At 40.8% G+C, this 21,031-nt stretch overlaps 3 protein-coding genes across 7 annotated transcripts in view; all 3 read left to right on the top strand.

The window, feature by feature from the left end:
* The window catches only part of ZNF571 (zinc finger protein 571), a 30,036-nt gene extending 11,239 nt beyond the window's left edge, over window positions 1-18,797 (top strand). For 4 of the 5 annotated variants that reach the window (XM_017506462.2, XM_037730682.1, XM_037730683.1 and 1 more), the window contains 3 exons: window positions 1,072-1,158; window positions 3,427-3,553; window positions 16,766-18,792. In XM_017506462.2, the coding sequence (XP_017361951.1) occupies window positions 1,150-1,158; window positions 3,427-3,553; window positions 16,766-18,459 (1,830 nt within the window). In that variant the 5' untranslated portion in view covers window positions 1,072-1,149 and the 3' untranslated portion in view covers window positions 18,460-18,792. Of the gene's footprint in view, window positions 1-1,071; window positions 1,159-3,426; window positions 3,554-16,765 lie in introns of all 5 variants that reach the window. The other variant, XM_017506463.2, reaches the window with a different exon arrangement.
* Window positions 3,498-21,031, top strand: part of ZNF793 (zinc finger protein 793) — a 53,087-nt gene continuing 35,553 nt past the window's right edge. Inside the window, exon 1 of the mRNA XM_037730690.1 lies at window positions 3,498-3,553. The gene's annotated coding sequence lies outside the window, so the exon portion shown is untranslated. The remainder of the gene's footprint in view (window positions 3,554-21,031) is intronic.
* LOC119467953 (protein HIDE1-like) lies at window positions 10,089-11,556 on the top strand (the record flags this gene model as incomplete). The annotated part of the gene is made up of 1 exon (XM_037730656.1): window positions 10,089-11,556. A coding segment is annotated over one exon (918 nt), but the record flags the coding sequence as incomplete, so codon positions are not given.

Genomic DNA, 21,031 nt, shown 5'->3' with positions numbered 1-21,031 from the left:
AGCAACATGAAGAAGAAATAAATTTGGTCTTTGTTCTTTGTTTCTGGCACAGAGCTCCTAAAAATCTTTGGAATATTTTGAGTGATGAGAATGTCTCTTGTTATGCATAATAAACCACTTTTGATCACATCTGAGTTCGTGCTAATGAGGTGACTTAGGGTGGGACCCCCCTAGATAGCCTCAGAAAGAGGCTCTCACATGCTTAATGAAGAAAATTATAAATTGTCAGCCGGGCGCGGTGGCTCACGCCTGTAATCCCAGTACTTTGGGAGGCTGAGGCGGGTGGATCACGAGGTCAAGAGATCGAGACCATCCTGGTCAACATGGTGAAACCCCGTCTCTACTAAAAATACAAAAAATCAGCTGGGCATGGTGGCACATGCCTGTAATCCCAGCTACTCAGGAGGCTGAGGCAGGAGAATTGCCTGAACCCAGGACGCGGAGGTTGCGGTGGGCCGAGATTGCACCGAGCCGAGATTGCGCCATTGCACTCCAGCCTGGGCAACAAGAGTGAAACTCCGTCTCAAAAAAAAAAAAAGAAAATTATAAATTGTCATGATTGAGACTTAGGGTATGCTTGACTGCAGGATTCTGGGAATCATAAATCAGGATGAGGCTGTGACCATGAACTCAGGCATTTGTGTTCTGATAGAGACTGTTTTCATCTGTTGACCCTGATGTGTCTATCAAATGTCTGTGAGTCTAGCTGATGTTCATGATGTCTGAAAGGAGGCCACATTTTGGTCTCTGAAGCCCCTTCCTAAGATTGGGAGCAAAGCACCTCACTTAGTGTTTGGGTCCAGGGGGATAGTGTAGGGCTCCCTGGGCGTGTCCCTGTGCTACTGTGGAGGAGAAGATGCTGTGGGAAAGTAGCAGCACCTAGGGTCCTGTTTACCATGGAGATTAAGGAAAGGTCTGGCCTGAATCCCTTCTGCTGGCTTCCATTGGGTTTGTGGAAGGACCGAGATTTTTTCCAAACTCCCAAAAGTGGGGACATAAAGGTAGTTCTGAGGAGTTAATTTTGTGGGCTGTGAGCCAAGTCTAATCTTGTGGCTTTTTTTCCTTCTGCAGCACTGGCTTCTGTGGACTTCACACACCTCCAGGAGAGGAACCCAGAAAACTGATCACTTCTGACGGCTCTAAAAAACCATGCCCCATGTGAGTTACTGTTTCTTTCCTTTTTGAAACACAATTATTTTGTTGTATAATGTGAATACCAGATTTATTTATCCCAGAATTTTCTGCCTTGTTTGGTCCCTTAAGGGAACTGCTCCCAAACTACTCTCCCATTCTAGCAAGCCGTAGTACCAAAGAGCCCTTCTCCTCAATGCTTGTCCCTTCTTCATACACATTTTAGATGTTCATTTGACAAGGTATTTCTACATTGTCCACATGCATAGTCTTCTGCCAAGAGCTCTGAGGGAATAGAAGTACCTCCTTTTAAGAACGGTACACAGTCTGGTGAAGTAGAAATGAGTGTTTAAATGTGACACATGACAAAGTTTGATCTTCTCTACAAACCTGAGTTTTACACTTCAAAGTGACAGCATTTTTGGTTGGATATTTCTAGTCTCAGTGTATGGCAAGATTTTCTGTGACGCTTCTAAATTTGGTCCTATGAAGGAAGGGCTCTTGTTCCTGATATAGTTTCCTGTTGCTGCTGTAACTAATAACCACTAATTTAGGAGCTTAAATCAATACAATTATGAGTTATATGCCTGCTGGTCAGAAGTCTGAAAATCAGTCAACAGGGATAATATCAAAGTATTAGCAGAGCTGTGTTCCTTCTGGAGGTTCTAGATGACTGGAGAATCTGTTTCCTTATCTTTTTCTGGTTCTAAGGGTTGTCCACGGCCCCTGGTTTGTGGCCTCCATCTGTTTACAAAGCCAGCAATCACAACATTTTGACCTTTGCTCTCATCATCACATTTCCTTCTCTTACTCACCTGCCTTGCTCTATCACTTATAAATACCCATGTGATTACATTGGGCCCAACCAGATAATCCAGGATAATTCCCTCTCAAGGTCCTTCATTTAATTGCCCTTCTTAAGTCCCTTTTGCCATGTAAGGTAAGGGATGCATAGGTTTTGTAACCAAACTCAGCTCCAGGCCACTCGTCACTTGAAAGCCAAAAACTCAAGAGATGAGCATTGGTGAAAGGAAGGTTAACTTTATGCAAGAAGCCAGCATCTCAGGGGAGGCAGTGGACTAGTGTTCAAAGACCACTTCACTGAGTTGTGTTTCCACATCAGGGATTTTTAAGGGAAATCAGGAAAAATGATGATCAAAACATTCTTGTGAAACGTGCAGTCTCAGGTCATTGACTTCTTGGCCATTGCTTTCTTGGTCAATGTTTTGTGGCCTTCTGTAGTTGCTGTCAGCCTATTCTTATCAGGCTGGTCAGCCCATTCCCAGAGTCGTTAGTCTGCATGTTTTCTCTCATCTCTGTTGAAGGTCCTGTTTTTCTGAGGCTGTTTGAGTGAATAATCTACAAATTCAAGCAAATTAATAATTATATTTAAGCAACCAAGCTTTTCTTTAACATTGAGTCAGTACTGATACTGTTTCAGGGATTAGGTTGTGGACATGCTTTGCTGGGGCAGGGGGGCCTTTATTCTGCCTACCGCAGCCTTCTTGCCTAGGAACCAATGAGAGAGGACGATCATAGTCAAGTTTACCTTGGGATTTCCTGTAATGTACCAGTTCAGAGTGATGTCTCTGTGCACCTGTACTGGCATCCTAGCCTACCTTGCCATAGGAAGGAACATGGAAAGTAGGAGCAAATGAAACATGCCAGATGCATACTGTCTTAAGAATTATAGATTCTAAGAGCCCAAAGTCATTAGAGAATTTGTCAATTCAAATACTCCCACATAAGCAGATCATTTTGTATATAAAACAGAAATATCACATGTCCATTTTATTCTGTAACATTATATTGTAACTTGATGAATCTGAGTCTTCAAAAAATTCTTAGGTTATATTCAAATTTTATTTTCTCACCTAGAGATTTGGTAAACATTGTTTGGAAAAAAATATTTTTAAAAGTCTTTTTCTTTAAAAGCAGAAGGGAGAACAAGAACTTGTATTTATTGAGAATGTACTAGTTATTAAGGATTTGAAAGCGTAATCTGTGCAATTAAAATCTGCTGTGAAATAAATGCATGCAGTGTTTTATTGAAATGAGAAACTGCACACAGCTGGCTTTTTAAATTTTCAGACCTTTCTGGATAATGGAATTGTTCTGTTGTACAGAGGAAGTTTTGTCTGTGGCAATAGGAATGATAGAGAATACTATGGTTTAGGCAACCAATTTCCTGTTGTTTTGTGTTACCCCCTTCCTTCAATTACCGCCTCCATTTTCTTGTCATTTCACTTCAGAATCATTACCATATTTTCACAAATGATGGATTTGTTGTTTCAGTTGTTGGTGACTTTCAGGGATGTGGCCATTGACTTCTCTCAGGAGGAATGGGAATGCCTGGACCCTGCTCAGAGGGACTTGTACAGGGATGTGATGTTGGAGAACTACAGCAACCTGATCTCATTGGGTAAGATCATCCTACATAAGATTCAGAATTTGTTCCCCATCATTTCTGCCTCATTCATTGTCAATTTCTGATCTCCATTCCCTAAGGAAAGGCTTAAGTTTGAGTGGAAGTAGGAATGGAGAGCTCCACTGTTTGTCTTTTTATTTCTCATCCTTTAGATTGTCACATTTTTCCCTGTCACTTCCCGTCAGTGTCTCCCTTCTTTGTTAGCCAATAGACTGGATTTGAATCTGGGAATCCCTTAGCATGACCGTGTACCGTTTCCTTTATTTTAAGCTGGATATGCAGTCCCTAAGCCAAATGTATTTTTCTTATTGGAGCAAGGAAAGGAGCCCTGGATGGTGATTAGAACCATGACAAGAAGACAGTTAAGGTGAATAAGGGCTTGTCACACAGTGTCAGCTATTGCTACTAATAATACAGCTGATCTGTAGGTGGCAGCACTTTGAGATGTTTGTGTGAAGCTCTCTTCAAAGACCTGTGGAAAGAAGGCTTGAGACCTAGGGAGAACAGGAAGGTTATGTCTATGAGTTCCCAGTGGAACCTCCCTCCCATTTCCCACTTACCACTCTTATTTTTTACATTCTCTCTTTTTTTTTTTTTTAAATAAAACCTTTGGTCTGGTATCTTTTGGGGACATTGCTTTTATCTGTTTTTCAAATTAGTGTTCTTTCCCAGTTACTCTTTTACAGTTAAACTTTGATAAGTATCTGCAGCAAGCACATACCTATTGAGAGTTTGCTATGTTCATAGGTTAGTACCAGGAATGATATAGCTCAAGGGAGGTAACATTTGACTTGAGACCTGAATAAAGTTGGCTATAAATCAGGGAAATAAATGTGCGTTGAGGCAGAGAGAACAGAAGATCCTGAAAGAAATTAAGCTTCACTTGCTTGACAATCAGTGTGGCCACTGAAAGTGAAAATTAGAGGCAAGGTTAGAGAAACAGGCAGAGATCAGATCATGTAGGACCTTCTTGGCCATTGCAAGAAGTAAGATTTTATTCTCAGTGTGATAGTGAGCCCCTGGCTGATTTTTTGCAGATAAGTAAAGGATCTTTGTTTTAAGGTCACTTTGAGTGCTATGTGGGCAGTGAGGATAAGAATGAAAGCAGGAAGACTAATCAGAAGACTAGTTCAGAAGTTCACACTAAAGATAATAGTGGCTTGGAATTGGGTTTAATATGTGGACCTGATGAGAACAGGTTATATTTTGAAGGTAGAATTAATACCTTCATAATGGAGTTGTTTTGAAGATTGGCAATAGAGGCATCAGGGTTTGGAAATCTGGAGAAGGAAGTCAAGAGTTTGGTGTTTGATATTCTCATTAGATATCCGTGTGGTAAAGTTAGATATGCATTTGGAAGCCTGTGGAGGGATAGTCAGGACTGAAGAGATAAATATGGAATTAATCTTTGTATCGAGGAACTGGATGAGATTTTGAAGAGAATTGGTTTAGATGGAAGGCAAGGTACAGTTCAAGGACTAAACCATGCAGTGTTCCAGCATTCAGTCAGGAAAAAAATCTAGCAAAGGAAATTGAGGACTACCTGAGTAACCTGTGACCTAGGAGGAAGGAATGCAGTGTACTGGAAGCCAGGAGGAAGCAGTTAACAGAGAGACGTTGCTAAAAGGTCAAGTAAGAGGAAGGCTGAAAACTGGCCATTGGATTTGGCAAGATGAAAAGTGCTGGTGACCCTGACAAGGTGGGTTTGGAAATGAGAGGAACAAAAACCTCATTATAGAGTATTTAAAAGAGAGTGAGAAAGAAATAAGTCAACAATAAAAACTAGAGTGGGACAGTGAATTAACTCACCAGACAATGTTGAGGGCCCATTTGAGGAACCCTCAAAGTTACACATAGAGTTTAAAAATATTTTAGACTGTTAAGAACAGTTCTGTAATAATTAGGGGAAAGAAGTGTGATTACAGTTTGCATGTGCAGTATTATTTCAACTACATAAAAATCCATGGAACAAATTTAGGAAGGAAATGTGGCAAAATGTTAATTATAGTGGTAGGAGAGAAAGAAAAGCAAAAGGTAGAGACAGGAGGCATGCATACCTCTTGAGAAATGTTGCCACTCTCCTGATTTTGTGGTTCACCCTGCGGCTCCTATCTACTGCAGGGTAAACCACAGAATCAAGAGAGGTTTCTGTTTTGTTTTGTTTTGTTTTGTTTTGTTTTGTTTTCAAAGGAGAGTCTTTAAAATGATGGTAAGCTGGGCACAGTGGCTCAAGCCTGTAATCCACCCAGCACTTTGGCTGAAGTGGGTAAGTTGCTTGAGACCAGGAGTTCAGGACCAGCCTGGGCAACATAGCAAAACCCCATCTCTACTTAAAATAGAAAGTAGCCAGGCATTGTGGCACATGCCTGTTGTCCCAGCTACTTGGGAGAGTGAGGTGAGAGGATCGTTTGAGCCCTGAGGTTGAGGCTGCAGTGAGCCATGATCATGCCACTGCATTTCAGTCTAGGTGACAGAACAAAACCATATTTCAAAAAATAAAATAAAATAAAATGCTGGAAGGGTGGGTATACGGGCAAATGATCTGCTAACTTGAGTGGTAGTGGTAAAAAAAAAAATAGGGTGGTTGCTTGAAATTGTGCTTTAAGAGTTGTTGCTGCTATTGATAATAACATCCTTTTGACATGTGTTATTGTGTTAGTACGACTTGTGCTCATCACTGTTGAACACAGACTAATCTATTATGGATTTGGCAGTTGGGGGCAGGAAACATGATGTTTGGGAATGAAATGATTAGAATATAAATAAGTGGTCCTATTATTGTAGGAATAGTGAAAGAGGTGAATAAATTTTAGCTTGCTTTTTTTCCCAAGGGGGATCTCATGTTTTAAGGCGTCCGTGTTCTTTGGTGATGGATTTTAAGAACAGGCATGTTTCAAAAAATTTTAATGGAAGTAAATAGTGCTAGAATTGTTGAAAAAAAATAGGCCGGGTGCAGTGGCTTACGCCTGTAATCCCAGCACTTTGGGAGGCCGAGGCGGGCGGATCACAAGGTCAAGAGATCAAGACCATCCTGGCCAACATGGTGAAACTCCATCTCTACAAAAATACAAAAATTAGCTGGGCGTGGTGGCAAGTGCGTGTCGTCCCAGCTACTTGGGAGGCTGAGGCAGGAGAATTGCTTGAACCCAGGAGGCAGAGGTTGCAGTGGGCCAAGATCGCGCCACTGCACTTCAGCCTGGTGCCTGGTGACACAGAACAAGACTCCAAAAAAAAAAAAAAAAAAAAAAATTCCATGGATATTGCTAGTTTTGGTATTTAAACATAGATGCTGATCACTTTTCAAAGTGTTAGAGTGGAACTAATTCAAGTATAATAGATGTCTTAGTTCATATTGTGTTACTATAAAGGATGCCTGAGGCTGGGTAATTTATAAAGAAAAGAGGTTTATTTGGTGCGTGTCTCTTCAGGTTGTACAAGAAGCATGGCACCTGTGTCTGTTTGGCTTCTGGTGAGGACCTCAGGCTGCTTCCATTCATGATGGAAGGTAAAGGGGAGCCAGTGTGTGCAGAGCAGAGATCACCTGGTGAGAGAGGAGAAAGGTGACAGGCTTTTTTTTAAAACCAGCTTTCTTGAGAATGAGTTGAACAAGTGCTCACTCACCCTTGAGGGAGGGCATTAATCTGTTCAAGAGGAACCAGCCCCCATGAGCCAAGCACCTCCCACTAAACCCCATCTCCTAAGACACCATACTGGGGACTAAATTTCAGCATGAGATTTAGTGCGTACAAACCACATCCAAACCATAGCAGATGGCATTTCATGTTGTATATCCATCAGTATAATTGGAGTATTGTCGTGGCATGCCTGGTAAATCAAGAAAATGTTGTGGAAAGAAAGTCAGTTTAACACCTACAAATAGAAGATGGATTTTTGGCTCAGGTTGAGTGTATAACCTGAAAATATGGGAATCAGTAAAGAAATCCTATAATGGTGAAGATGGCACCTATTGATAGAACATGTTAGAAATGTGCTACAGCATAATATGTATTATGGGGATTGATGTCTGCTAATGAATTAGCTAGAACCGTTCCTGTTAGGCCTCCAACTGTTAGTAGTAAAATAAAGCCAAACCTCATAATATAGCTGGAGATCATTTAATATTACCTCCATGTAGGGTTGCTAGTCAGTTAAATCCTTTAACTCCTGTGGGAATAGCAATAATTATAGTAGCTAGCGTGAAATATGTTCAGGTGTCAGTGTCTCCCTGCTGTAGATATATGGTGGGCTTATATGATAAAGCTTATGAGCCAGACTGATATAATGGGTCATATTATTATTATTATTTTGACACAGAGTCTTACTCTGTAGCCCAGGCAGGAGTGCAGTGGTGTGATCTTGGCTAACTGCAACTGCTGCTTCCCGAGTCCCAGTTCAAGCAATTCTCTTGCCTCAGCCTCCTGAATAGCTGAGACTACAGGCGTGTGCCACCATGCCCAGCTAATTTTTTTTTTTTTTTTTTTTTTTTTTTTTTTTTTGTTTTTTTTTTTTTTTTTTTTTTTTTTTAGTAGAGGTGGGGTTTCACCATATTGGCCAGGCTAGCCTTGAACTCCTGACCTCGTGATCTTCCCACCTTGGCCTCCCAAAGTGCTGGGATTACAGGCCTAAGGGTCATATTATTTCTATATAGCCAAATGGTTCTTTTTTTTCCCCAGAATAGTAGGTAGCAATATGTGAGATTATTCCAAAACCTGGTAAAATAAGAATATATGCTTTTGGATAAACAAACAAAACAAATAAATGTTGACCTAAAATTGGATCTCCTTCTCCAGCTGGATCAAAAAAAGTATATTAAGGTTATGGTCTGTCAGTAGTATGGTGATGCTGGTTGCTAGTACTGGGAGAGAGAGTAATGAAAGCATAGCTCCAATTAATAGTGGTGTCTGATATTAGATACGGCTGGTGGTTTTATAATTGTAATAAAATTAAAATTAGTAGCTCCTAAAATTGATGAAACACCTGAAAAATGTAATGAGAAACTGATAAGATCGTCAGAGGCTTCTGCATGTACTATATCAAGCCATCTTGAGTTATTTTATATGGTGAAAGCTAAGGGTCCAGTTTCATTCTTTTGCATATAGCTAGCCAGTTATCCCAGCACCATTTATTGAATAGGCAATTCTTTCCCCGTTGATTAGGGCTCACCTGTTTTCTGATGTCACAGTACTGCTGCTTCCTGTTGAAGGGGGGCTCCCCTACAGGGCCTGTGTGAGTGAGTGTTGTTTCTGGTGGTGTCAGCTAGTTGGATTGGTCTCACCTCAGGCCCTGGGGGAAATGGTCAGGTACCAGCAGAGTTGGAATGGGGCAGGTAGTTTCCCAGTTCCCAGGCCCCTCGTTGTCCCACTGGACAGCCTGTGTGAGTCCTGAAGGGGCTGGACTGCAGTCAGGCTAGCCCAGAGTTCAGGTGCTGGCTATGATGTGGGGAGGTGGGACAGTTTGGTTCCCAGGTCACTGGCCAAACTCTCATGCAGGGTCCTACAGAACGCTTAGGTGGTGGGAGCCCAAGGGAATATTACAGGTATGTGGGGGTTGGATTTTCAGAAGGGCTCTGGTCTGCAGGTGAAATGTTCAGGTGGGGACAGGGGAGCTGTGCTGTGGGCCTCTAACTGGAGAGGGCAGGACTCCTGCAATGGAGACTGGCAGCTGCAGGGTTGCAAAAGTGCACGTGGCATGTTTGCACTTCCCTTCCTCCCAAACAATGCAGAACTTCACTGTTGGGGGCATGCAGTGGTGCCAAGCATTATCTGTTACGTCTGGGAGTTTTGCTCCAGAGGAACACAGAGCTGCAGCCCACCGCAGAGTTTAGGCGGAGGTGCGGTTGCTGCGCTGAAAGTCTGAGCTGGTGAGCCTTAGCCGCCTCAGAGGAGGTAGGGCATGGGTTTCATGGTCTGCTATCTGAGAAGTTCCTTGCGGAATGCGGAGGTGTGCCTGCCTGCAGAGTTCAAGTGGGGACAGGGTCACTGTGCTGCAGCATTCAGGCGGGGGCAGGTGGAGCTGAGCCTTGCCTGGTGAGGAGGGGCTGGGCAGTCTAACGGCTCCTCAGCACTGTGACTGCAGCCTCCACTGGGGCTATGGCAGCTGGCACCAAGGTGCTGAGGGATCTGGGGCTTGTGGTGCTCCACATGGGCTTGATGCAGTGCCTCTGCAAAAACTCTAGGTAGCTTTCTGTGTTGGTCTAGTGGCCCAGGGGTTGGGGCTGGGGGTTCTCCTGTGCCCAGGATTGCAAAGGTCCATGTGGGAAGTCTGGCTTCCTTAGGGACTCTCACTCACTCAGTTTCACCATGTTAGGGAGCTTCTCCCACTCCAAATCAGTCCCAGGAAGGTACCTGCCTGGCTTCTCTCCTCTCTGTTCTCTGTGAGTCCCCTGGCATCCATGGTAAATCCTGACATGGTCTTTTAGACCAGTAGTCCCCAACTTTTTGGCACCAGAGACCGGTGTCATGGAGCACAGTATTTTGGGGTGGGACGGGCACGAGAGGGGATGGGCGGACGGGTTTTGGGATGAAACTGTTCCACCTCAGATCATCAGGCTCAGTTTCCTCGCTCCTTGGCAATCCCAGCACTGTCCATCCGGCTGGTGCCCCCATACCCAAGCAGCCAAGGGGACACCATCCACATTGCATGCGTGGCCCCCGGGGACTTCCTGGGAGCGAATTCCACACTGTATCGAGGGGGGCAGGTGGTCCAGCTCCTGCAGGCCCCACCTAACCAGTGTGGAGTGACATTCAACCTGAGTGGCAGCAGCAATGAGGCTCCAGGGGTACCCTTCCACTGCCAGTATAGAGTGATAGGCGAGCACAACCAGCCCCAGCTGTCAGACCTCAGCGAGCCTTTGAGCATCTTCCCAGTGCCCACTTGGATCTTGGCGCTCTCCCTGAGCCTAGCTGGTGCCCTCCTCCTCCTTGCTGGGCTGGTAGCTGTTGCCCTTGTGGTCAGAAAAGTTAAACTCAAAAATTTACAGAAGAAAAGAGATGGAGAATCCTGCTGGGCCCAGATTAACTTCAACACCACAGACATGTCCTTTGATAACTCCTTGTTTACTGTCTCCCTGAAAATGATGCCAGAAGAAGACCCAGCCAGCTTGGATGATCACTCAGGCACCACCGCCACCCCTAGCAACGCCAGGTCCTGGAAGGTGCCCACTTCCATGTCCTCCTCGCCTGAGCCCCTGGAGTTCAGCACTTCCGGGCCTGCCAGTGAGGCTGAGGACTGGGGCGCCTCCTCTGTCTCCAGGCATTCGGGGCCTGAGGTCCCTCCAGCCACTTCAGGGGGAGGGGGTCTCTGTTGGCTGCTTTCTCAGGGAATTGGACAGGAAATGAAGGGGAACCCTGGCCTTGGGATTTTCATCACAGAGGACTGGGAGAGGGGGCACAGGTATGGGCCTGGCACTGGACAGGCAACAAGAAGTTCCCCTCTCATTGTGATGTGATTTATAGATAGAGAGACTATATGGCCATAATTAGTACATTAGTCCTATTTGGTTAATGGCAAAATTAGATCATAAAAATGATATAATTTCAAATAATTCTCCATTCAGGTTAATAGTTGATAGTAAGGCTATCAGCTGCTAACTCATGCCTCCATATATAACAATATGGCTTTCTAAACTTTTAAAGGTTAGAAGTAATCTGCTGGCCTTAGGAGCCAAAAAAATTGTGCAAAAGGCTAGGTTAGTTAGGCTAGCCCCTATTTATCATGTTTTTGTTAAAGGAAGTAATGTCTGTAGTCTGAGAGCTAATAGTACAGATGCTCCTCAACATACATTGGGGTTACTTCTGGATAATGTCAAAAATACTGTTAAATCATTCCATGTAACCCCTTGGTAAGTCAAGGAGCATACTGAATATTGTATTGCTTTCTCACCATGGTAAAGTTGAAAAATCGTAAGTCTAAGTGTCATAAGTTGGGGAACCTTGTGTATGATTTGGCTGTGGATTTGTTCATAGTTTCAATTTGGGTTTTTTGTTTGTTTTTGTTTTTTGAGACGGAGTCTCACTCTGTCACCCAAACTGGAGTGCAGTGGTGTTATCTCAGCTCACTGCAACCTCTACTTCCTGGGTTCAAGCAATTCTCCTGCCTCAAATCTCCCAAGTAGCTGGGATTACAGGTGCCTACCATGATACCTGGCTAATTTTTATATTTATAGTAGAGATGGAGTTTTACCATGTTGGCCAGGCTGGTCTCAAACTCCTGACCTGAGGTGAGGAAAGTGCTGGGATTACCAAGTGTGAGATACCATGCCTGGAATCATGGTTTGAATTTGTAAGGCAAAATCATTTTGATGTTGTGCTGTCATGGGCAGTTATTAGGGCTGTGGCTCCTATAAAACTTCATGGCATTTAGGTGAGAAAAGCTATAATTAGTAATGTTATATGAGTTACAGAGGAATACACAGTGAGTGCTTTTAAGTCTGTTTAGTATGAACAAATAGAATTTGTTATAATTATTCTTCATAGTGGTAAGAAGTAGATAGGCTATATGCTTGTGTTAGTAGATTTAAAATTATAGTAATTTGTGTTATACTCCAGCCTATTAATTATAGTAATGTGGCTGCAGGAACAGTGAGTGCAGCATTTGGGGATTCTACATATGCTTTTGGTAGTCAAAGGTGGAGGATATGAAGGGGTGGGGTTTTTTTTGTTGTTTTTCTGTTTTTACTATGACTGCTCTAATGCCTTCTATTTATAGGAGACTATTCAGGAGTTTGGTAGTATTTGAATTTGGTAGTAGGTTCTTAAAATACTTAATGAATCCCTGGAGGTTTAGATATAGATTAATTCTGTGAATAGGGGTAAAGAGCCAATCAATGTATGGAACAGGAAGTGAAAGTCCTGTGTTTAATTATTCTCTTTGGCTTTCTCATTGGGTAATAATAAGAGTTTAGAGTTGCTTCAAAGAGTCTATAGAATACAATTCATTCTATGACGGTAAATGTCATGATTAGGAGTACTTGTAGAAAAATTAACATTGAGTACTTCTCTTTGTATATCTGATTCCTTGGTGAGTTGGTGCTGACTTGCTATAATTATGTCTACCTTGGGAGAGGTTAGGTGAAGCGAGGTGGAGGGAAGGACATGAAGGAAAACATTATTTCTGGGCAAGTACTGTACTCAAGGTTTCAATAGGATCATGAAGGTGAAGAGAATAATCAGAGGGAAGGTAGAGGCTGTAGAGGATTTTGTAGAAAGTACATTGTGAGTTCCAAAAGGCATAGTTTGGAGTGAAGTAGGACATGGATGGGATAAGAGTCCTAGTGATGATCAAGGACTCAGGAAGCCAAGGCTTTTAAGAGTACTGAGATAACTCAGAGATATCAGGCATTACAGGATTGGCCTCTAGTGGTCTTTTAGGGGTCAGTAGGTTTATTATTATTTTTTATTATTCATTTTATAACCTAAGGATAGTAGGACTACCACACTGAGAGCTTATGGAAATTGAGATCTCCGTGGAGGAGCCAGCCTTAATAGCAGGATGTGGAGGTCTTACGAGCATCCAGAGCTATGGAGGCTTTCCTTGTAGACTGTAGTGAGTACAGTGGCTGTCTTAACAGAAGGCAGATTACTGGAACAGCATTGCTAGGAGCTTGGGATTGGAGACAGCTTCTCAGGAAATGTAAAGGTACATAAAGTTTCTGGTGAGCCCTGAAAGAATGAAAAACAGATAAGGAGACTGAGGGTAGAGAGAAGAGGGAAGAGCATTCCTAGCAGAGGTAACAGTGTACTGAAGGCCACAGGAGGGTGGAGCTTGTTGTATATGAAGTATTAAGAGAGGGCCTTTGCAGCTGGAGCCTCATGAGGCAAAGGTGCCACAGGGAGTTGGAGAGGCTGACTGGAGCCAGGCCAGGCAAAACCTGCTAGAAGTTATTAATATGACCTAGTAGATTATAAGCAACACTTGTTACTGTTTTTAATAAAACAGGAGAGAAAATAAAATATGAGTATATTTATCTTTGCTATATAATAGCAAAGATAATTTTATGACATACTTGTTTTATGTTTGAGTGTATTTACTCAGTCATAATATACATTTCTTACTATGAGGTTACAGTCAAAAGAAGTTTGAAAAATAGTGCGGAAGAGTTTAGATTTTATCCCCCAATTTTTTGCAGGCTATTGAAGAATCTTAAGACAGTGACATAATGTGATTTTCATATTTACTATTCCATTCTGTCTGCCAAATGGAGATTAAAACAAATGGTCTCATAACATTACTGAGTAGGTTTTTGTTGTGGTTCAGGACGCTTTGGGGCCGGGCACAGTGGCTCATGCCTGTAATCCCAACAGTTTGGGCAGCTGAGGTGGGTGGATCACTTGAGACCAGGAGTTGGAGACCAGCCTGGCCAACATGCCGAAGCCCTCATCTCTACTAAAAATATAAAAATGAGCCATGGTGGCACACACACCTGTGATCCCAGCTACTTGGGAGGCTGAGGCAGAATTGCTTGAATCTTGCAGGTGGAGGTTGTATTGAGCTGAGATCAACGACACTGTACTCCAGCCTGGATGATAGAGTGAGACTCTATCTCCAAAAAAAAATGCTTTGGGCTTCCTGAGTGTCAGCAGAGGTATTGGTGCTAAATTAACAGGTTCAAGGCCTACTTAGGAGATATATTCAGTAGGACTTGATGGGGTCAAGTATAAAAGAAACTTCCTAAAATGATTCCACCTTTTCAGACTCCATTTCGTTGTCTTCACTCATCACCCCTTTTGCAGTTTTTTTTTTTCACCTTATAGTTTTTCATTAATGACAATAAAAAGAGCTGCTACTTAATTGAATACATTTTTATATGTACCCCTCATTCTGGGCACAGTTCTGAGACTTTGGTATTCCAATCTTCACCTTTTCTTCATTCCTCTAGATTTCTGTTTAGCACCTTCCTATGTTCTTATAGTGCCTCCTAACCCAGAATCATATTAGATTTATATTTCTTCCCATTTTTGTTAGGCCACTAGCACACAGGTAGCTGTTTTGGGTTCCAGTTGAATTTATTTGATTCCTTATAGTGTTCCCTTAATCACCATAAACCCATTGATTTCTTTCAAAGTGTTTTATAAATCATATTGTTCTTCTATAAAAGAAACAAAATAAAAGCAGGATCTATCTTGTTCCAAGATATTTTGCTGACATGAATTGGCGTTAAACTGAGCTGTGCTGTGTATATGGCAGGGTGGGGGTGGGAGGTAGTTGCTTTTGTTTTTATAATTTCTTTTTGCTTTTCAGCAAAAGCATGTTTTCTCAAGTTTCTGAGGCTTATTTCTAAAAGACAGTTTAAATTTGAACTTACTGATTTGTATTTTTCTTCCCATTACCACTCTCTGTTATTCTCCAGCCTATACACAGTGGTCAGAGAGCCTGTGCCTGCTGATCCAGTTACATCAGATAGAGTTTCTCCACATTTGTAAAGTACACTTGTTCCCCAACTTCTTTCTTCAGAATAACATAACATCTTTATTGTGTAAACTTGTCACTATTTCTAGGACATTTTGAGGTACTTCTTTGTGAAATAAAAGAACATTTGGTCTTAAGTAGAAAATATTGGAAAGTAAGACCTAAAAAACTATATGAAAGGAACAAAACATTGTATGTATACTGTGCTCTGTGATATAGCTATATAATAAAACAGAAATTTTCCCCCCATACATGTAGAACTTGAGGAGTAGAAAGATCAACAGATAAATAAATGAAATTTTAGAATTGCAAACATTCAAACAAGAATTAGGAATAAATCATAGGTATAGAAAATACATGGCATGGACCTAATTAAAGTGATCCAGGACAGTCTTTCTGAGCAGCTAACATTTAAGCTAGGATATTTCAGAAGCAAAGGAGGTGGCCACTTAGCATTCTTGGCAGATGGAATGGCATATAGAAAACCTAAAATGGGAATTTGACATGTTCTCAGGCCAATAAGATTAGAGCATTGTTCCCGAAGATAGTAGTGGCTCAAAATGAGACTTAAAAGGTAATTTTGAAGAAATTAGAGAAATTTAAGAAAGAATTGGATCATAAAGGGGCTTGTAGGCCATGGATAGGAGTTTGGATTTTGTTCTAAGTACAAGGGTAAACCACTGAAAGATTATTAGCTCTGTTCTCAAACTTTGTGTTGTATGAGAAGCATCTAAGGAGATCTGTGAATGAAGGAACATTTACATTTAAAAATTGACAAATATTGAATGCCAACAATGTGCAGGAATGACATTAGGCACTAGAGATAAAGCAGTATATGAAACAAAGTCCTTGCTTTGATTAAGCATGGGACAGACAGACAGTAGTCAGACTTTCGAAATGGTATATCCATTAGTGAAAAATGCAATACAGGTACAGTTATGTGTTGTATGTTTTGATAATGTGGCAGCTGAGCAGAAAACTGTATGAGGGAATAAGCCATACGTATATCTATAGGAAGGGCATTCTAAAGACAAAACTGTAAACACAGAGGCATATGCTTGACCTGACACTTTTTAACACCAAGGGGGCCATATGACCAGAGCCAAATGAATACTTAGGGGAGTGGTAGGTGATGATATAGAAAAGTGGCCATGTTAGGAAATGCCACGTCAAGAAAAGTGGCCAAGGGCAAGCTTGTATAGGGTCTTGTGAGCCATATTAAGGACTTCGGATTTTATCCTGAGATGGCAAACCATTGGAAGGTTTTTAGCAGGGGAATGATGTGATATAAACTACATTTTAAGAGAATTCCTTTGGCTGCTCTGTGAAGAATAAGATTACAGAAGCAAGGATGAAAGTAGGGAAACCAGCTAAAAGGTTACGATGGTGAGAGATAGGTGACTTGGCCTAGGATGGTGGCAGTGGAGGTGATCAGATTCTTAATAAATGTTGATAGGAGAGCCAATAGGATTTGTTGATAGATTGTATGTCCAGCTAGACATCTGTTTCTTTTCAAGAGGGTGTTTCTGTTCTATTTTATAAGCTTCCTGGGTGTTTCTAAGCTGTTCCAAAGTTTGAGAACCACTGACTTAACCTATTTTTCTAATCGCCTTCTTTCCTATAAGCTCTCCTTGTTCTTTATTCTTTCCTTGTGCCTTTAAAGAAAAATGGCACAAAATATTTTTGTACTGTTTAAGCCATTCTATTCTTATGAGAATTGTTTTTATCTGTCATTTTTTACCATAGAATTATTTCTCCTTGTAAACAAAAGCAGGAATTTGCTTCCTTGTTATTCTGCAGACTTGGAATCCAGTCGTGAGATTAACAAGTTATCTTCAGAAAAGGAAATTTATGAAATGGAATCACTCCGGTGGGAGAATATGGGGAAGTTTATCAACCATCACGTTCAATACAATGGTCTTGGAGACAATATGGAGTGCAAAGACAACTTAGGGGGTCAAGAAGCAAGTCAGGAAGGACTTTACATGTATGTCAAAATTACCTGTGAAGAAAAGGCCACTGAAAGCCATTCAACCTCTTCTACTTTTCACCAGATAATTCCTACCAAGGAAAAATTGCACAAATGTAAGGAATGTAGACAAGATTTTTGCTACCTGTCATGCCTTATTCAACATGAGAAAAATCATAATACAGAAAAACGCTCTAAAGTCAGGAAGCATAGGAATACCTGCAGCAAAAAGCCAAGCTATAGTCAACATCAGATAATTCAGACTGGTGAGAAACCTTATGAGTGTATGGAATGTGGAAAGGCCTTTGGTCGTAGTTCTGATCTCATTCAACATCAGAAAATTCATACTAATGAAAAACCTTATCAGTGTAAAGCATGTGGGAAAGCTTTTATTCGTGGTTCACAGCTCACTGAACATCAGAGAGTTCATACAGGAGAGAAACCATATGAATGTAAGAAATGTGGAAAAGCCTTTAGTTACTGTTCACAATATACGCTTCATCAGAGAGTTCATAGTGGTGAAAAACCTTATGAATGTAAAGAATGTGGGAAGGCCTTTATTCTTGGCTCTCAACTTACTTACCATCAAAGAATTCATAGTGGTGAGAAACCCTATGAGTGTAAGGAATGTGGAAAGGCCTTTATTCTTGGTTCACACCTTACATATCATCAGAGAGTTCATACTGGTGAAAAACCTTATATATGTAAAGAATGTGGGAAAGCCTTTTTATGTGCCTCCCAACTGAATGAACATCAGAGAATTCATACAGGTGAGAAGCCCTATGAATGTAAAGAATGCGGAAAGGCCTTTTTTCGTGGCTCACAACTTACTTACCACCTGAGAGTTCATTCAGGTGAGAGACCCTATAAGTGCAAAGAATGTGGGAAAGCTTTTATTTCTAATTCTAATCTTACTCAACATCAAAGAATTCATACGGGAGAGAAGCCCTACAAATGTAAGGAATGTGGAAAGGCCTTTATTTGTAGCAAACAACTTAGTGAACATCAGAGAATTCATACAGGTGAGAAACCCTTTGAATGTAAGGAATGTGGAAAGGCTTTTATTCGTGTTGCATATCTTACTCAACATGAGAAAATTCATGGTGAGAAACATTATGAATGTAAGGAATGTGGGAAGACCTTTGTTCGTACTACACAACTTACATATCATCAAAGAATTCATACAGGTGAAAAGCCCTACAAATGTAAGGAATGTAACAAGGCCTTTATTTATGGCTCACAGCTTAGTGAACATCAGAGAATTCATAGAGGTGAAAAACCTTATGAATGTAAACAATGTGGGAAGGCTTTTATTCGTGGTTCACACCTTACTGAACATCTGAGAACTCATACTGGAGAGAAACCCTATGAATGTAAGGAATGTGGGAAAGCCTTTAGTCGTGGTTCAGAACTTACTCTGCATCAAAGGATCCATACTGGTGAGAAACCCTATACATGTGTCCAGTGTGGCAAAGACTTTAGACGTCCTTCACAACTTACTCAACATATAAAGCTTCATAATTGAGAAAGCCTTGAATGTGATTAAATATAAGAAGGTCTTCATCATCAATATCATATCTATATGAATGTAGGACATCCTTTTGCTTCTGCTTAGAATCGACTCATTCTTAGAAGGCCTATATTAACCTGGATGCAGAATGACTTCAGAAACCCCTTAGATAATTTACATTTGTATAACCCTAGAATATAAAGCTGAATTATATCCTTTATCAAGGATCATCTCCATTTCACCATATCCTAGCTGAAATCAGATACATTTCTTAATTTCATTTGTAAAATACTGTGATTTTATTATAATGATGAAATTATAAATAATTAAATACATATAATTCCCTTTGGGTAATATCTGATATTTATTATTAAAATGATTACCATTATCATTACATACTGTTAGAGAACTCAAATGGTGGGAATATTTTATGAGTACGATAAAAAAATGCAAGCATTCTCTTATCATGTATACCTTTTTGAACAACAGATAGTTTATTTTAGAACAAGACCTTTAGAGTGTAGTAAAGATATGAAGGACTTCAGAGCACATCAGTTTTGCAGCATCAGATAATCCATACCAGAAAGAAACTTGCAGAAATTGCTTTAGGGCTATTGATGTTTTTTGTTGTTTTTGTTTTTTAAGAAAGTGAAGGAGAGATTATTTTTCTACAGCAAATTCTGAAAGCAAAAGTTTTTGACCCAGATTTTCTTGTTAGTTTAAGGGAAAAAGAACAAAATGATGGTCCAGGTAGTTATATATATAAAATATTAATATGTCTTAATATATAATACATCGTAATATATACATGTATATATGTATGTGTGTTTGTGTCTGTGTATAAAATATGTATTTGCCTTAAATGGAAATAAAAACAAAATTTACCAACTACATTTTTTCCTCATTTGAATCTAACCTATTTCTGTACACTGAATAGTAAATTTTTAGAGACCCAGATCTCAGAGCCTACATTTCGTTTATTTATTGTTTGTGTGTGACAGTGTCTCCCTCTCCTTGTTCAGGCTAGAGTACAGTGACACAATTACACCTCACTGCAGCCTTGACCTCCTGGGCTTAAGCGATCCTCCAACTTCAGCCTGCTGAGTAGCTGTCACCATAGCTGTTCACCACCATGCCAGTCTCCTTTTTTTTTTTTAATCTTTTTTTTTTTTAATTGTAATTTAGGTTCTGGGGTACATGTGCAGATCATGCAGGATTGTTGCATAGGTACACACATGGCAATGTGGTTTGCTGCCTTCATCCCCCCTCACCTACATCTGGTATTTCTCCCCTCATTATCCCTTCCCACCCTTCCCACCCCTGCTGTGTCTCCCCTAGCCCCCCTCTACTAACCACAGCCTGGCTCCTTTTTAAAAAAAATTTTTTAGAGATGGGGTCTCCCTATGTTTCCCCATCTGATCTTGAACTTCTAGGCTCAAGCAGTCCATCTGCCTCAGCCTCCTGAAATGTTGGGATTACAAGTGTGAATCACCACATCTGGCCCCATTATTTTATTTTTTTAATTATTTTTATTTGTCCCCATTATTTTAAATAGGAAAAATACTATGTTTTCAGTTCATTAAAAAATCCTAACCAATTTTAATTTGAATTCAACTTAAACCACCTAAATGACTTCCGTCAGGGTTTCTGAATATTGTAAAACATTCAAAAGCCAGTTAACAGTTAATTACCAGATATATGTGTGCATGCAGTGATTTTGAAAAACATAATGTATGAATTATATTTTCCCTGTATACTTCAATAGATACTGTATTGACAATAAATGTAATGTATTAGCACATAATGGACACAAATTCAGTAAGATAAAAACAGCTTTAAATAATTTAAACGTACTAATTAGAATGTTGTTGAATGAGGGCTGATGATCAGAAATCGATGATGATCAGAAGAGATTAATGGTGTTCAGTGAGTGAAGATGAGTGAGAATAATATACTGGAGCAGCCATCAATGCCTACAGTTCTTCTATGTCTGATCCCAAGCAAATGATGCACAGTATTCTCGGAACTCAAGACCTCAAAATTGAGTTACTGTGTACAAAGCTGTTCATAGAAAAACAAATGTTCCCAAGAAATACTTACCTTTTTTATATGCAGTGCTGTTATCTAATACATTATCTTTGTTTGTTTGGTTTTTTTTTGGTTTGTTTTTGAGACAGAGTTTTGCTCTTGTTGCCCAAGCTGGAGTGTAATGGCATGATTTCAGCTCAACGCAACCTCTGCCTCCTGGGTTCAAGTGATTCTCCTGTCTCAGCCTCCTGAGTAGCTGGGATTACAGTTGCACACCATCACACCTGGCTAATTTTTGTATTTTTAGTAGAGACAGGGTTTCACCATGTTGGCCAGGCTGGTCTTGAACTCCTCACCTCAAGTAATCCACCTACCTTAGCCTCCAAAAGTGCTGGGGTTACAGGTGTGAGCCACTGCACCCGGCTAAATGATTTCTTAAAAAACCACCTTTGTTGTATCGCACTCATCTGTTAAAACTTTGTTGTTTATTTATTTATTTATTTGAGACAGAGTTTCACTCATGTTACCCAGGCTGGAGTGCAATGGCGCGATCTCGGCT

This window comes from Cebus imitator, unplaced genomic scaffold (genome assembly GCF_001604975.1).
Source record: "Cebus imitator isolate Cc_AM_T3 unplaced genomic scaffold, Cebus_imitator-1.0 Scaffold356, whole genome shotgun sequence".
In the NCBI taxonomy this organism is placed as follows: Eukaryota; Metazoa; Chordata; class Mammalia; order Primates; family Cebidae; genus Cebus; species Cebus imitator.
The sequence above is the reverse complement of the archived record's forward strand: the minus strand, read 5'-3'. Positions and strand labels throughout refer to the sequence as shown.